This window comes from Ambystoma mexicanum, chromosome 3p (genome assembly GCF_040938575.1).
Source record: "Ambystoma mexicanum isolate Mex_15411 chromosome 3p, UKY_AmexF1_1, whole genome shotgun sequence".
NCBI lineage: Eukaryota > Metazoa > Chordata > Amphibia > Caudata > Ambystomatidae > Ambystoma > Ambystoma mexicanum.
In genome coordinates, this window is record NC_090925.1 from 934,469,730 (window position 1) to 934,488,024 (window position 18,295).

The following is an 18,295-nucleotide window of genomic DNA, read 5'->3' on the forward strand; positions in this document are numbered from 1 at the left end:
CACAGCGGACACCGCAGTGTGCGCCTACCGTAAAGTACGGTGACCGGAAATATACGGAAACAGAAGTTAAAACACGGGCCCGGAACGGGAAACAACCCGCCGTACACCTATAAAACCACTAAAACCACACAACCACTAAAATCACCACCCTGAGACACAACCCAACCCGTCATCCACCCTAGCGAAACCAAGAAAAATGGGAAAAGTAGCGAAGAAAGCGTGCGACCGCAAGCGGCAGGTCCACTTCTCCCGTGAGGAACTCACCGTGCTAACAGAGACCCTCCAGGAGAATGCTGCCGTCGTCTTCTCCACGCAAATGACCAGGACGGCACTCGCAAACAAGAAGGCCATATGGGCTCTGGTGGCACAGCGGGTAAGTGCGGTGGGGACCGCACCCCACACCCCACAGCAATGCCGTAAGCGATGGGACGACCTGCGGATAAGCGTCCGCAGCATACTCTCTGCCAACCGCAACATTGCCACAGCCACCGGGGGAGGGTCGGAATCACCAATCAAGCTGACCCCCTGGGAAGAAATCTGTGCCTCCACCATCGGAATGGAGAGCATAGAGGGAGTCGGAGGGATGGAGAAAGGAGTGCAGACATCCGAAGAATCAGGTAGGTGGGCCTAATGAAACAATGCCAAAACCACAAAGTCCATCCATGTGAAGCACCATGTGTCCCCATAGTGCAACAGAAACACATGTCCAGGAGAACGTCCACACACATTGGCCTGATAGCGCACGTTAAAACCCACGATAAATACATAAATAATTAAAAACCCCTAAAACACGCACTACACGTGCAGCAGGCACACCCTAACTGCAGGCTGCCAAACAACTGCACCCTCACTCCACACACAAATGGAAGCACCTCCAAGGCCCCGACCCAAATCACCCTCAGGTACCACCCCAATGCATGTGATACAATGCCATTCCAATTCCCACAGACCCACCAATAACCCTCGCCCTCCTTTACTCCACCACAGGGTCCGATCCAAACGACGAGCTGCAGGACACCCCTACCAGCACACCTGCAAAGAGGGCCAAGACCAACGGCCAAAGACCCTCCACCTCAGCTGCACGCATCAAGACACGGCAGCAGCACAAATCAGGTGGCAGCACACAGGAGGGAACATCAACAGGCACCCCAGCAGCCAGCATGCCCACAACACCACCACCACAGGTCCCCCCAACGGATGCCACAGAAGGCACTGCCTCCGGTGGCAGCAGCACCATAGGTGACACCCCATTGATGGCAGCATGCTCCGACACAGAAGACGGGGATGTCGAAGTCAGATCCATCCATGACCTGTCCCAATCCCCCTGTCTGTTCCATCCCGTACTACATGAGGATACCACGCAGGGGCACCCACAAGACGACGACTGGCCATCCCCCACAAGCCCTGTGGCAGGGCAACATGAGGACAACAGCCCCTCTGTGACACCCCCGCAAATGGCCATGGCCCAGCAGAGGCAACAGTCCCTCGACCAGTTAATCGTGCAACAGCAGCAACTGGCCACGCTCCTCAAGGACCATGCCGATGAATGTGGGGGCACTAAGGCAGACATAGAAACATCAACTGAGACACTTAGGGCAGAAATGGAGAGAGGCACAGAGACACTAAGGGCACAAATGGAGAGTAGCACCGAGAGCCTGAGAGTCCAAATGGAGAGAAGCACCGAGAGCCTGAGGGGGGAACTGCATGCGACGTCCAAAGACGTATGTGGTGAACTTGCCGCAGTGCGCCGTGTGCTCACTGAGGTCTCGCAAACCCTTAGGGACATGCATGGACGTGAGCAGGCAGAGACATCATCCGTTGCAAGTTCCGTCCAGGGCAGCCCCCAACGTAGATCTGGGAGGAACCTGCGCTCCACAGGCAGGGGTGCCCCTGATACCCGCAGAGGGGGCTTGCAATAGCGACTGCCCACGGACAATGAGCATCTTTGGACACTGGTGTTCGGGGGGGAGGTGGGAGGGTGGAGGGGGTGTGTTGGCCTCACTTGGGTGGCGGGTCGATAGGGTGTACAACATGATATCACATATGCCATAAAAAGTGCACGATCAACCAATGAGATGTGTGGACATTGATCTTTGTGTACTAGGCCATCATAGGCGTACAGTCCATATTGTGCATGTCCCAGACACACACAGTGCCACGAGTCCCGTGTCCATGTATCAGCCACCAGGCGTGAGTGCTAGAAGCATACATCAATGAGATGCTGACGAATGTCACGGGCCTCCGGTGCCTCGCAGACTCCTTGAGGTGCTGCCACATCCCCACCCTCATCATGACCATCTTCAGGTGCTTGCAGTTCTGCGTCAGGGGGCATGGGCACATTTCTACGTACGCACATGTTGTGGAGCATGACACATGCCATCACCATCTTTGCAACCTTCTCATGGCGGTACAGGAGTGCCCCGCCAGACCTGCTGAGGCAGCGGAAACGACCCTTCAGTAGGCCGAATGCCTGTTCAATGACTACACGGGTACGTGAGTGGGCATGGTTGTAGTCCTCCTCATGCTGGTCCCGTGGGTTCCGGACTGGTGTGAGGAACCATCTCTTCAGTGGATATCCAGCATCACCTGTATGTGGACGATAAACGTATGATGTGGAATGCCATTGCTACGTACGCACACCCCCCCCCCGCCCCCTTCCTGCCAGGTCATTGCCGAATCACATACCCCACATCATCATGCATGAAATGAGACTCACCGAGTAGCCAGGATCTGTTCCCTGCGTGTCGCTCCATGTAGCGTGGTATTGTAGAGTTCCTCAAGACCATAGAATCATGGGTTGATCCAGGGAATCGGGCACAACAATGTGTAATGATCCTGTTGGAGTCACACACCATTTGTACATTCAGAGAATGAAATTGTTTTCGGTTGCGGTACTGGGCCTCCATGGCATGTGGGACGACCAATTCCACATGGGTGCAGTCGATGGCACCAATGCAACCCGGTATGCCGGCAAGTGCATGGAATCCCACTTTCGTGTTGGTAATTTCCAGCTCCGAGCGTGGTAGGGAGATGTAGTCGTCTGTGTGCTTCAGGAGGGCATCGAGCACTTGCAATAGTGTCCGTGAGAACAGTGGCTGAGAAATGCCATGCAACTGTCCGACTGTGTGCTGGTAGGTGCCTGTGGCCAGGAAGTGGAGTACAGACACCACCTTCAGTAGGGGTGGGATGGCGGTTGGGCTATCTATCATGCTGACAAGGTCAGCCTGTGTCATGTCCACAATGGCGGTTATGGTGTCCCGGTCCAGACGGTAGAGGGTGTGGATCTGCTCATCAGTGAGGTTGAACGGATGTGCTCGGAGGCGTGGGATTGCGGGCTGCCTGCGTGGTGGTAGTGGCTGTGCTGGCGGCCCTTGCTGGCCCTGCCTTGGCCTCCTCCTCCTCCTGCGTCTCCTCCGTGCGGCCGGTTGTAGTTGGTGTTCGTCTTCTTCTTGGAGTTGGAGTACTTGCAGTGCTATCAGGTCCCCCAGGGCCAACATCGCGAGTCCTGCCGGTAGCATTTCGGTGTGGTTGTGGGAGGAGACTGGCTGTGCAATTTATGTGTTTCCAGGCTGAATGGCCTCCACCTGTGGTGATTCATTCCACCTGTGCAAACTGCTCTCCCCTTTGGCCGAGCACGTCCCGCGCACAACGCTGCAATTCGTGGAATGGCATCTTGCTATTGCAATCTTGTATTTGTACCCGATGGCCGTGTAACATTGGTTGATATGTTCATTCTGTTGTGGTCCCATTGTTTCACATACTATCTGTGCAGTCGCGAACAGAGTTGTGAAGGGTCAGTGGAACGTAGTACTCGAGTAACGGTGGGCCCTCATTCATCACTGTACCGAGTTGCAACGACGGGCGGGGCGTCCCATTCGTGGGTGAAGGCAGTTGCCATTTTCACACACAGCCGCACTCGATGGATTAATTAGTGTTTTCAAACGGCCACAGATGCCTCTTCGACGTGATGTTGCAAATGAGGAATTCGAAGGGCGGCGCTTTCGGTTTTCAGCTAGTGGCGAGGAGATGCCCACAGGTCTGACTGCAAATATAACGTTCTATTGTTCAATGTCCTTGGGACAGGGGCCATGGCGAGAATGCTATGATTGATATGAATAGTATGGGATGCGCAATTGCGTAGTGGACGATAAGGCAGGACGTTCCCAAATACATGTTACTTCACTAGACTGGAATTACGTGCTGGGGCACTGTGGATTTTGCAGGCTGCATAACGCACAGACTCAATGGATATTTCTAATGTTATGTGAGTAAATATTCAGGCGTTTTCATTACGGGATGAGGGAATGATGAATGGATGCATGGGCAGGTGATTTGATACAGTGTTTGCCATGTACAGGGCTTCTTGGGATCTGTCCGCCCCCCCTGCGCTATGTGATGCAGGGCTGCCATAGTGGGACCATCGTCTATCTGGCCTTGTTGAGCCCTCCCTGTCTCGACGCGCCTTCAGACACTTGTGTCCATGCACGTTACCAATCCCATCTGAAGGATTCTGTTTTCACAGGCGCATGCACAGGTACACTCGTTTGTGATGGTGTTTTCACCTCGATATAGATAGTTATGATTCGCAAGTGGTTTTGGGGTGGTGATGATCCTTTGGAGTGGGCTTGCATGCATATGGCTGTGGATCTAGTGTGATCATTGAAGTGAGTTGTTCGAATGTAGTTCTGATGGCCATTCTATTCTGTTTTTTTTCTTTTGGTTGACAGGTATCTCCTCCCCTTTTGCCACTGCCATCTGTATGCCACTCCTGCAGATGGATTTTACTCCCGACACCTGCTGCTTCGTGTTAATCAGTGGAGCAGCATTACGATCTTATGGGACGATCGCCAATGGGCCACATGCCCTTACGCAGTACTGGTGGCTCGGAGCAACATTTCGGCCTTTCAGCTGGACTAGTGCCTCCCCATTGGGACGGCCCTGCGGTTCTGTGCGCTTCCATGTTGCCTTTTCGTACGTGTATGTGGCTCTGTGTACCATGAGGGAACAGGGCGTCACACGAGTAGTGGCTGGTCATTTCTTGCGGATGCAGCCCACAATGGTGAAATGTGTTTTGGAGTTCATGGCCTGATGGCTGTATGGGCTTGGTGATATTGATGTGCATTAAAATTCTATTCTGATATGGGCCGTGTAGCGTTCTTCTTTGCAAGTGATGTGGCATATTCCTATTTGGGGAGCGATGTATTGTGAGGGGATCTGCATTGGGTTCCAGCTTCGGAGTTTTGTTGCGTGGTCCTGTACTGGGCGCGTTTGCCTACGAAGCCCGTGAGGTCAGGGATGGGGGCTGCCAATATGACAGTTTGAATGTTGTCATGCTCAGGGGCGGGGGATTGGGTTTTGTGTGACAGATGCCGGTCAGCCAGGTGGACTGGTGGAATGTTGTGATTTTCTGTATATTGCTGGTCACAGGTGCCTGTGTTTGCGTGCGTTTCTTGGTGGGGGACTGTGGTCATGTCCATTGGGATGGCTTCTGTATTCGTGCCATCTGTGCCCTGCAGCTCCCATTGGCCCCTCTTGAGGTTCATTTGTTCGTTGGCATGCATGGGTGACTTGTGCATTTCACTGGTTGCATTGTGGCTTCGTTGCACCTACGGGGAGTTGTACTTTGTGGGCAGGGAGCGGTGTACGGGCAGTCAGTGGGGCCGTTTACGGTTGATTCGCGATGCCGTACTTCTCACCATGGCGGAATGGTGCATTCCGCCATGCTTGATGGCGTTAGGTACATGTCCGCTGGGGTCGGAATTGGCGTACCGTTGCGCCATGGTGGTGTTTACGGTTTGGCATGGCGCGCGCGCGCGTGCTTGGTGCAGTTAGCGTTGGCGTTCACTACGGTGTCGCTAATGGCATCGTACTTTGCGGTGACGGGTCATAGTCGCACCGAGCGCTATTCGATGGCGGTATTGCATTTCCGCCATCGTTTTCCGAATTCCGCCAGGGTCGTAATGAGGGCCAAAGACTGATATTTTTTGGATATTTCTCCTCTGTGAAGATAGTGAGCTAAATAATCTGGGTAAGGCTCTCTAAGGTCCGCCAGAGGGACTCCCAGGATCCGCTTGTTTTTTTACCTATTTCTTCAGTCACAAAATTAAACAATGCAATCATTTTTATGTTGAATGTCCTCAATCATCCTTTTACATTTTTTCCATGAATCACCCTACCATAGAGCTCAAGCAAAACTCACTTTAGTTACAGTCCTTTTTCCAATTTATGACATTTGACTACTCCTTTCCTGCATTACAGCTCCATGAACCCGGCAAAGGGGGTGTGGTGGCCAGACAGTAATCCCGCCGTCCTGAGCCTCCTCGGGGCTGGCAGCTGCCATCTCTCCTCGTCCGGGAATTGGGTACGTGTTCCACTCCCTTCTCCTCTTCCCCACACTCCCTCCACAGATTTTCCTTTCCCCCACCCTCTCCCCTTCACTTACCTCTTTTTTGGCTCCACTTTGGAAGCAGACTTGCTGGAAACACTTCTGTTTAAAGTGCGTCCGCTCCCAATCTGCGACACGCCGCCATGGAAAGGAAGATGTCCCTTCTCCTTTCCATGGCAGCCATTTTTTTTGTTTACATTTTTTTCTATTTTTTGAATGGCTGCCATAAAAAGGGAGAAGGGACTACGTGTAGTCCCTTCTCCCTTTCGATGGCAGCCATTTTGTTTGTTTACTTTTTTAACTACTTCCAATGGCCGCCATGGAATGGGATACTGGACTATGTTCCCCTGTCCAAGGTGCCTTTTTTTTTCTTCATTGCTCAACGCGCAGTAATCCCCTCGACAGGGGGGAATTACAGAGTCGGGTAATGTCCCAGGGCTTTCGTTAAGGCCCGAGCGATTACCTGACTCAGTAATGCTTCCCGGGTCGGGGATTATTGCTTAATTACTACCTCTGTAAACAACCTTGCTGTCAAGCTGGCCCAACCCACCTCTTTATCTTATCTTCCTTCCTTTCATTTTCTCTGTTCCATGCCTGAGCAGATGCAATGGGGAAGTGGGACTTTTTCTAATGGCACTTTTTCTGTAAAAAGTTAGCTGCACACTCTTTAGTCCTCTTAATTACTCACACTTTTATATTGACTTGTAACACCTTGTTTGACTGTTTGCTTTTTCTGTGTTTAGACTTCAGGCATCCCAACTGCCTTCACTGCATCTCCTAACTTTCACAAATACACTTACTTCCGCGACTTGCCCTACTATGTGTGCAGTACTTAAAACAGCCCTTTTTAAGCTTACCATTTCTGTCACTCCCCTTGCATACCACAGTGGATTTGCTTTCCTCCACCTTAGCATTTGAGGCATAGTATGCAGCCAATAATTGAACCCCTTACCTTTTTGTAACAGTAGAGATATTGGTCATACATAACAGTTGTTAGAGGCTTCAATCCTGTTAATACCTTACATGATTACATGATACTGTACCTCAGACGCAAAGAATCGGAGCTTGGTGAGAATTCTTTTGGCTTCAGCCATCTTTTCCTTCACATTGGAATGGGTCAATTTTCTACTCGCCCGTAGTGCCTGCTTAGCAACCAAGAGCTGAACACAAATGTAACAACAGTACAATTAGTAAAAAAAGCTGTGATATGATCAGAATTCAGTTCATTAACATGTTCTGTAAAGCAGGCTTGTTCAACTTGGGACCTAGAGGGTTCAGTATATACAACTTAAGATTCATGATATTAATTTTCATATCACGGATCCAGATCAGAATAAATACATATCCAGTGGTTATCCAGAAAAACCTGATATGTCTGTAGGCTCGAAGGCCTGGGCTGTGCAACGGTGCTGTAGAGTGAGTTGAGATCATATAGATCCACGCTCAATTGACTTGGCAAATGGCATAGCACTTATTTATAACAATATTTATTAGCTTTGAGCATCATACTGGGAATAAAATGCAAAGGCTCCTTAGGAAAACCACATTTCATACAAATAGTGCTGCACATAACACCTGCTGTAAACCCTACTGAATTATTACAGTAGAACCACTGCCCACAAACCTCATTAAAAGCTTAGTTATTAGTTATCTGGATGTAAACCCACAAGGCTAACTTTTTGCTTTTTCTCTTAACTTTTTTCGCTAATTCTTGTTGCTTTCCTAGGAGAGAGAAGGCTCCCCACGTGAGTATAGGTGAAAATGGAAAAGATACTCCCAGCCTACTGTAACTTCTGTCAAAAAGATCTGTTGATGCCATCTGTATATGGTTTTAGTACAGAACACATCACACAAACTAGCTACAAGACCTAAAGAGAGGCACATTTTAAACAGAGTGACCTTCATCTGATTCAAAATGGCACACATGTTATTTCATACATAAAATGCAAACACAGCACCTGCAAATATTGCTTGCATGAATTAAACCAAAACACCATTTGATTTCATAATGAATGTTGCAGGGTATCTCAATGTAGGTGCGTACCTCAATGCTGGCAGATAGTCTGCAATTAAATTACCTGACTAATAGCAGACCTATTTACCAACAATACAAATGTTAGAAACAATCAGGTCAAATGAGGGGTGTGGTAAGACGGAAGTGGAAGGAAGAAGGACAATCAGAAACATGGAAAAAGGTGAAATGATGAGGAGTACGGTTCTCTACCTTATCTCTTTGGTCAAATAGGGGTGACAAGGTACTTATCCCAGGCAATGGAAACAGGTTTTTTTATGTGCAGTTTTATTGAACTCTTGTTTCTTTGCTCTGTGAGGCTTTTTAGACGCTTCCAATGGGTTTTGACACTTAGAAAAAGAAAGCTAAAGAAGAACAGTGAGATCTCTTTATATCATCTCATGTCTAAGCAGTTTATTCTGTTCTATAGAAGCTTATTTCTTGTCTGCAAAGGCCAGGGACAGTAGTAGAAGATATAGTTATTCCTTGACAGGTATTTTGGGTTAAGTTATTTAATCCATCATGATTTTACTTCATTTGTTCTCAGAATGTCAATTTGCATTCATGGAAGTAGGCATCTTCCTACACTATCATTAGATAGTAGCGATTTAGGCCTTCATCTATTCTTCAAAGAACTATTTCCATTGAGGATGTTTTTGAATGGCTGATTTGGGGAGGAGTTTGCCTTCTCTCTGGATATTATTTCTTTCTCATTGACAAGAGATGTAGCTTTTGGAACCTATTTGTGAATAATAGGACATTCTCTTTTAGAAGTCCTTATGGTGTTGCTTTTCTTTCAATTATTATATTTCCGCTCATTAATCTATTGGGCTCTAAGGCTGCCCAATCCTGTCTTGTCCCATTCTTCCATCCTGCATGCCCCCAACACAACTTCACTCCTTGGAATGACCCCGCCTTGTGGAGCGGTTCCACTTGAAGCAGCGTGTGCATCCAAGCGCATTGAGACATTCTACACGACAGGCCATTTAAAAATGTTCGACGCCACAATGAAACATACTGAAGAGCCCTTCATGGGTTTATGAGCTGCAGGCCGCCAAGCCCCCACTATGGAGTCTCCGGATTGGCCAGCGGTGCTTACTGAGAAGCCCAATGAATGGTGCCGGCAGGGGAAGCCGGACAATCTCGAAGACCGGGCTTTAAGGCTGCCCAAGCCTGTCTGTGTCTGTCTGGGCCCAAGGGTCCTGCCGCCAACCTTACCACCCTCATCAAGGTAGGTGTTATGGTTCATCTGCTTTGTATCATGCAACAGACTTCCTACCCACCTTCCGACTTGACTATTCCGCTATTCCATCTACAACGTTTCTTCCTCCATGCAAGTAGTCTCAAAATGTTGCATCCCATTCCATCCCGGATCCACCCAGCAGTGGATTCACCCTGCCCCATGTTGCGCTAGCATGTGTCCCGGTCACAGGTGCACTGAGACTTGCCTGTCTCAGCACTCGCTGCAGTTCCCCACACGGCAAAACTTCTCTACCCACCCATTGCCCTGCATCTATGAAGTTCGCCACCAATAACCTCCCTTTGCCTGTAGGCCCAAATCCTACACACTGTAACTTGGCATGCACACCAGTACCCATCACCACCACCATGCCCTGCTCACCTATGCCTAAAAGGCAAACTGACCATGTTCTCTGCTCCCCTACCCCTACAAACACCTGCAGACAGTCCTTGTGCCCTACACCCACTTAAAAATCTGCACGAATGAGGCCAATGGCAACCGGCATGCCCTTGCAAGTCAACTAGCCAAGCCTACCAACCAGGCCACTACCATGAAGGCCCCTAAGAAGGCTGCTTTCCAGTTGGTGCCTCCCTCCTCGACCAGTTCCGAGCCCCTCTACCCCGAACCCCCACAGCTACTCGCCTGCGAGCGGCCCATTACACACCAACCCAATGGCCCATACCAGCGTTCAACCATAACCCCACTCAGCGCCACCGGCTCCCAATGCAGCTCCCCAGTAACTAACCTGGTATCACCAGCCAGCCTCCTTAATACCCTACAACTCTGCCTCATGCACCCAAACATTCCATGAGCCAACCCTCCCCCTCGACCAGTGCACCCAACCTCCCACTGATCTGCGCTCTAATGAATGCCAGATCTATCCATGCTCACCCCCTTGACATTCATGAACTTATCATCGCCAATAACTTAGACATTGTCGCCATCACAGAGACCTGGATACACACAGCCTCATGCCCTGCTTTATCCATTGCTATCCCCACGGGTTTCACCATCCACTGCAGTGACAGACCAGGAGCTAGGGGTGGAGGGATTGCACTGATAGCAAGAAACTCCCTCCCCATCAGACAGCTCACCGCTCCCAGATGGCAAACTGAGATACACTCACTCTTAAACTTCCACTATCACACAGAGACACTGTAACCCTGCACGTCATCTATCGGCTTCCAGGCCCACTCCTATCTTTCGAAGATGACTCCACTCACGTACTGGGCACTAACATCAAGCCTACATCCAAAATCCTCCTCCTAGGTGATTTGATCCTAGGCCTCAACAACCCAGGAGACCCCAAGTCTTCCTTTATAGACAACTCACTTAATACCCTAGGATTCAAACAATGTATTTTGTCAGCCACCCACTGTTAAAGAAGCATCCCAGACTGGAATGTGCATTTTAACTGCAATGTTTCCATCCAATCCAACCTGTCTTGCCCCTGGGCAGACCATCACATCATCTCCTTCACTGTCTTGTCCTACAGCCCCTCCACTCGTATCACCCCACCTTGCCACCATCAACTGCCCGCTCCGCACGGAATCTCACGAAAGAACGCCTCCTGCTTTTGCTCGGCACACTTCACTCTGCGGCTCTCCCCCTCTCAGACCCGGATGTGCTTGCAGATATTTTCTCAAAAGTATGCCTCACGCGTTCAACATCATTGCCCCGCTAGCGCCTCGTACAACTAAACCACCAATGCACCTAAATGCCTAGTTCACTCCAGATCTCCTAGCATTCCACTCTAAAAAATGAAGTGAACGCCATAGCCACATATCTAATTAACGCCTGCCAGACCCTTCGTATCACCCGACAGCTGCCTCACCATTGCTCAAGCTGGGGGAAAAACACGCCAGACTCGAGATTGGGCGGAGCGGCAAATGTGGTGGTAACACTGTTACCGCCGCATTTAAAGGCTACCGCCCAGCTCAACTCGTGATGAGGCCCAATGGTTAGTGGGCCCTACAGAAACCTATTGTTGCAACATGTACACTGGTCCCCAAAGAAACCTATCAGTGCAACATCTACAGCGGACACAGTCGAAGGCCATGGCTAGTGGGCCCCAAAGAAACCTATTGGTGGAAAATGTTTGGCCGTATCCACCGTTCATGGCAGAAAGCCATGGCTAGTGGGCCCCAAAGAGACCTATTGGTGCATGGGTCCCAAAGAAACTAGTGGTGCAACATGTGTAGTGGCCATTGCCAAAGGCCAGGGCTAGTGGCCCCCAAAGAAACCTATTGGTGCAACATGGCCACTGATCATGGTCGAAGACCATGGCTAGTCTGCCCCAAAGAAACCTATTAGTGCAAGATGGATAGTGGCCCAGGCCAACTTACATCATCGAAATTGAAAACAGACTTTCGGTACAACAGAACTGTGCATTGCTGGGCTGTGCAGCAAATATAAGTTTCATGTAGGGAACGACAAAGTTGCTAAGAGGTTATGGGGAAGGGGCAGCAGGGAAGGAAAATTGCCGCTGGCTATCTAGGCTGCTCAGAACGTGGGCTTGTACCATGCAATACAGCTCACGTTCCTAGCCTCCTGATTGGTCAGCGCCCCGGCCCACGGTGCTCATGTCTTTTTAACATGTGAATGCACCCATACAGACCACCTTTCAGCATATCCTGAAAGCTGTAATTGCGACTTTGAGAATCCAACCTACTAGACTTAGTGTCATGCAAAGGGTACTGATTTAAGGACAGCGTGATAAAGGCACTAGAATATCTTTTAATTGTAAATGCTCATTCAGTACTGTCTGACCCTGGTTTGTGAGAAAACCATGACTTTACATTTACAGCATTTTTTTATGTGAACTTGCCACACACTTCAAACCTGTCTCCATAAACTCTACTTGAGATGCAGCATCCACTTTTGAAATGTTGCATCTCTTTTACTTTCAGGTGGCATCTGCTATACCACTGACCAATGGTGTCATCATGGATGCCAAATGTGATATCCTCAGTGTGCCTTTGCTTCCAGTGATGCCATTGATGATATCATGTGTGATGTCATCAGTGTTTTATGGGTTGCACAATTGGGGGCCTCATAGTTAAGGCAATCATTTAGTAGGTTTTGCTGCATTCATCCACCATCTTAATGTCACTTCAACTAATGTTTTGTCACAGAATTTCAAGTGTATTTTTGCACTGAACCTATTCTCCTTAACTATGTCTTAACTAAGGTTTCTTTACCAAATGTTAAGGGTTTGTTTTGCTATATCTCTCGCCAACTCTAATCATACAGTATTTTCTTCTGATATCATAACTGATGTCATAGGCACTGTTCTCAATGTGGGTTTTGAAGGTATGTCCCACTGAGTTTCTTCCCCTAATGTCTGTAGCCCCAGCCATTCAACATTTTGCCTGCCATACCCTTTGCTCCACTTTGCCACCTGAAAAGGAAAATTAAGCGAGAATGGAATGAGGACAAGGAAGAGGCACTGTGATGGGAAACAGGCCTTAGATGAGGACGAGGGACTGGGATGAGGAGCAGGAAGTGCGGCGAGGAAGAGGTCGAAGGATTGTGGTGAGGAGGAAAGGCTGGGATGACGGAAAGAGAGACTGGGGTGAGGAATAGTGAATGAAATGAGCAAGAGAAAGTGGGACTGTGTCTAGGAAGAAAAGGGGGGCGTTGACAAGGAAGGGGGATGGTCACCTGCCGAGGTGTAGGGATTGTCTCCATCTATGGCCCATGTGGCACGTCCTTATGCCCGTTTGCCAATGCAAGCCAAGATTTTATATCATGTTTCTACATGCATTGCAAACATACTACCTTGTGATCGGCAGTTATATAGATACTTTTTACTTTTTTCTACATTCCCGAGGAATACTAGAATGGCAATACCATTCCAAGCATTTCCGAACGATTATCAGTCATTGGTGTTAGCAATCAGTTTAGTAAAAATCAAAAGTCACGTTTAATTTAAGTCCTGACTCTAAATTTGTGAATACCAACCGACTTCCTTTGTTGGCGCTGGAGTTTTTGATTTCCATCTCATATTTTAGTTGGTACATATCTTGATCCAAAGGATCCAAAATATCTTGGTTCGTTTTAAAAATAGTTGTGTATGCAGGGTGTATTCTATGTCTTTATCCACATTCCAACTGGAATGTGCTCCAAGGTTACATTTTTCAATTATCTGATTTTTCTTCCGATATATAAATATGTGCCTATTCATTCAATGAAGTAGTTAACAAACATGTGTTTAGGGCTCAAAGATCTGAAAGCAGACGAAATCCAGCATTCAAAATGTATATAAAAACCTGGCATAATTATTTCCACAGCAAAATTTGCATGAAATAATATCATATATTCTGCAACAAAAGTGTCACCATTATCTTTTCATGTGGTATACGCTGTCTGATATTTTTGGTTTTGGTATCATCACAATAGAAGGTTCTTGCTTCTGATTCTTTCAAACAGGTTTTAATGCACACTTTTGCTTAGTTGTTAAAAATGTATGTGTAGACTAGGACACCTTTGAAAGTAAAAGCTGACGCAACACATAGTCTATTGCAGATATATTCAATGGGTTGTCCTCACACTTTCTTTCAGCCAATATTTTGCAAGTGGAATTGGCATCTTGGCTGTACAGGCCTTGTGTTATAGTGTTGTTATTCCTGTTGCTCTGGTCTTTGCTTGCCTGTTAATGGGTGGGTACACTCATCGTATCATCTGCCTATGCAGTAGTGTCCACTGCCATGCAGTTGGCTCATCTTCATATGACATGCGTCAAGCAGATGTACCACACCACCACCAATGATCCAGGCACCAACCACACATTACAGGAATAAGAGTGGTGCACTGGCATAGCTGCTTAATAAGCCCAAGCCAAGGCATGCTTGCAACATGGCGCAGGCAGACTCTCACAGAGCCAGAGGTGCTCTTTGGCCCCTTATTACTGTGTGGACTGTAGGGTTCTGAACGGACTCACAAAGCCTACCAACAGAGTGCCACACGTGCCTTTCTCTAATTTGCTCTAGGGCCATATAGAGCGACCCCTATTGAAAGTTGCCCTGCTTTGAAATGTCAATGTTGTCGGATAGGGGTCAGAGCATGCGCCCCCTCTCTTGTTAGCAGTGACAATTACCATGAATAGGTAGAACAACATAACTTACAATATTGTGACTGAGTGATTTCATCCGACATCGATCAAGGTTGTTGGGACGGTTCATTGTCTTTTTCTCTGCATTTAGGCAATACTGTCTGTAATGTTAAGAACAGTTAACTATTCAAAATCAGTGGGACACAACAGCAAAGAAGATTGTACTCGCATAGATGGGGTTTGTTAATACAAAAAATATTCCTGCTGCAGCTCACCGGCATCCAGACATGAGTTCTTCTAGCACCTTTTTCATTTCAGCTTCTGACTTTGATTTTGGTCTCCTGTCAAGTTTTTCCACTTCCTGAAGTCCATGTTCCTGATAGAAAAAATAAGGCTTATAACTTTACATGAAGTGGGACTGTAAATCCTTAGAAAATAGATTCTCTATTGTATGCATGCCACAGAACAAGGGAATACCACCTCCCCACTAACTGAAGCCTTCTGACACCAAATATACAGGGGCTGGTTATATTGACAACCTTCCACAGTGCACTGTTCCCAGTTCTTTTTACAGGCCGCTGCATTCTGGTACTAGTAGTCTAACTGGTTTCATTGGGTACCAAGATTGAAAGTAACAGAATATTTCAGTTTGCTAAAGGAACGAAAACTCTGCCTACTATAGTCCTGAAACACTGTCAAAACACTCCTCTGACATCTGTCACCTCCTCAAAGACCTTGATCTTGACGTCCACTGAGACATGGTTCAAGGCCAGCTCTGTCACTGTTTTCGACACTCTTCTCCCCAATGGCTAGAATATCCTCTCCAATCCCAGACTTCCCAGGCTGGGGGCAGTGTGGCCCTGATCTTCCCAGAATGGGTCCTTGCCACTATCATTCCCACTCAATCCTACTCTTCCTTTGAGAACTTTGTCTGTAGGCTGGGTGTCTCTCCCACCCTCTACCTCACTCTTGCTACTATCTATAGGCCACCTGGACCTACCCACTTCTTCCTCTCTGAATGGGCTGACTTCTCCTCTCTCCTGACCTCCCGCCCAAAACCTCTCTTCTTTGGGGACTTTAACATTCATCTTGACTCACCGGATTCAGCCACTGTACTCTTCCGTGACCTCTTTGACTCTCACTCCTTCACAATACTTCCCTCTGGTCCGACCCACTCTGCCGGACACATCTTGGATGCGCTTATCTCCACTGATATCCCTCTGTCCAACCCTCTAACTACTCATCTCTCCTGGTGTGACCAGTCTCTCCTCTCCTCCCATCTGGGGCTGCCAGACCCTATGCCAATGCCTCTGCCCACACTGCCAGCCTCCTTCTCCGTCATTCGACTGATGAAGCGTTTGTCAGTCACTCCATTTGCCGCCACCTTTATTGCTCCTCTCACTCCTAACATTGACTCGTATACTGACTCAGCACTTGCTAACCTCCATCTCTCCATTTCCAACACTCCTTGCCCCTGTTGTGAGGATCCGCATGAAGCTTGCCTCCAAGTGCAACTTCTGGTAGGACTCAGACTTGGCTGCTCTAAAACGCAACTGCAGAGCTGCTGGACGGAAATGGCAGGCCTCAAGCACAACCTCTGACAAACTGGCCTCCTGCCTGCTCCAAAGGCAATATCGACTCTCCATCTGCTCTAAGAACAGGGCAAATGTCCAAGCCCGCATATCTGGGGCCACCAGCAATACAGCTTAACTTTTCAAAATCTGTAAGGAACTTACCAATCCTACTGCAGTCTTCTCTTCTCCTCTTACCTCACAGGCCCTCTGCACTGCACTGGCCTCCTATCTCTCCACCAAAACTCAGGACATTCTCCACTCAGCCCCCCTCCTCTCTTGCCTCCCTTGGCCTCCCTCTCTCTCTCTCTCTCTATCTCTCTCTCCCTCCCCATACTCTCTTCCTTCTCTCCCCTTGCACGGGACGAGGTCTCTAAAGTAGTCTGTCTATGAAAGTCTGCTCCAAACAGGTGCTCCTCTTATCTTCCAGAACTATCAAGGACAACATCTCCTCTCACGCCGCTGCCCTGGTTGACTTCTATAACCATTCCTTTCGCACTGGCTCTTTCCCAAAACACCTAAAGCACTCCCTTGTGCACACTTCCTGCCTGGCTAACTATTGCCCTATCTCCATCACCCCTTTCCTTGGCAAACTCCGGGAGACGTTGGTCATTCCCCAACTGACCACCACACTGAATCTGCTGGCTGTCTCCACGACCACCAGTCTGGCTTCAGAGCATCCAGAGGCATGGAAACTGCTCTCCTGAACACCTGTGACGACCTGCTCTCAAACCTGGATTCCAACTCTCTCTCTGTTCTGATCCTTCTCAATGATTCCTCTGCTTTTGGCATGGTCAATCATACCATCCTCATAAACTGGCTCTGTCATACCCTTAGCATCAAGGATCGGGCACTGGCATGGATGACCTCCTTCCTCTCTACCCTTCCCAAGTACAACTGGGTCCTTTCCTCTCCTCCACCTCACGCTCTACCTGCGGTGTCCCTCATGGTTCTATCCTATCGCCATGGCTCTTCAATATCTATCATGCCCCTCTGGCCCACTTGATCACCTGCTCTCATCACTTCCAGTGCTATACTGATGACCCACATCTCTCCTTTAAACTTCCCTCTTCTAGCTCCTTTTCCTCCACTCTCATTCCTGATTGCCTGACTACTATTCAGGCTTGGTGTTCTGCTAATGATCTCTGCCTTAATGCCAGTAAAACTGAGATCCTTCTCATTGGGACATCTTGCTCCCAGCTTCCACCCCACTCTCTGGCCACCCTCCTTGCCCCCCCTCACCTTCTTGTCAGGCAAACAATCTCGGGTCATCTTTGGCTCCTCTCTGTCCGTCTCCCCTAACATCACAAACCTTGCCAAGAAGTCCAACTTCCAGCTCCACCTCCTCAGAGGCAGTCTACCTTTTCTGACCATCCCCCAGAAGTTCAACGTCTCCAGAGCTCTGGTTATCTCTAAGCTGGACTACTGCAACAGCCTCTTCCTCAATCTGCCTCTTTCCTCCATTCGCCCTCTTCAACTTTTCCAGAATAGGGCTGCAACAGTTATCCTTGACCTCAAGCGCAGGGACCATATCTCTCCAGCCCTAAAATCTCTCCACTGGCTCCCAGTTACTGCAAGGATCAAATTCAAGACCCTCTGCATCATCCACAAGGTTTTCTAGGGCCTGGGACCCCATTACATCCAACTTTCTCTCCCTAAATACCTCCCTGCTAGAGTCCTTCAGTCCGCTAGCTCCAACTCTTTGCTGATCAGACGTTTCGCCAAGAAGAGAGTGGGGGGTAGATCTCTTTCTTTGGCAGGAGTCTCCCTCTGGAATGGCCTCCTGCCCCTCTCAGACTTGAGCCGGATCTCCTTAAGTTCCGGAAGCTTCTCAAGACTTTCCTTTCCTCTTCGTCCTTCCCTCTTCCCCTCCCGTGCTAATGTTCCCCTTGCCGCTGCAACTGGTGCCTGGTCCCTTATGAGTCTTACTGGGGCCAGGCCGTCCTCAACCAGTCTACCCCAGCACACCAATTCAGCACTTGCCCTCAGGTACCCTGCCCAGACCAGCCTGATCCCGGTCCACCCCATCCCCACA

The 18,295-nt window shown here is 48.8% G+C and overlaps 1 protein-coding gene across 1 annotated transcript in view; it reads right to left on the reverse strand.

The window, feature by feature from the left end:
- The window catches only part of LOC138581135 (fer-1-like protein 4), a 1,598,034-nt gene that overhangs the window by 989,790 nt on the left and 589,949 nt on the right, over positions 1-18,295 (reverse strand). The window contains exons 19-21 of the mRNA XM_069652231.1: positions 14,965-15,065; positions 14,763-14,850; positions 7,429-7,545 (exon numbers count right to left, since the gene is read on the reverse strand). Of these exons, the coding sequence (XP_069508332.1) occupies positions 7,429-7,545; positions 14,763-14,850; positions 14,965-15,065 (306 nt within the window). The remainder of the gene's footprint in view (positions 1-7,428; positions 7,546-14,762; positions 14,851-14,964; positions 15,066-18,295) is intronic.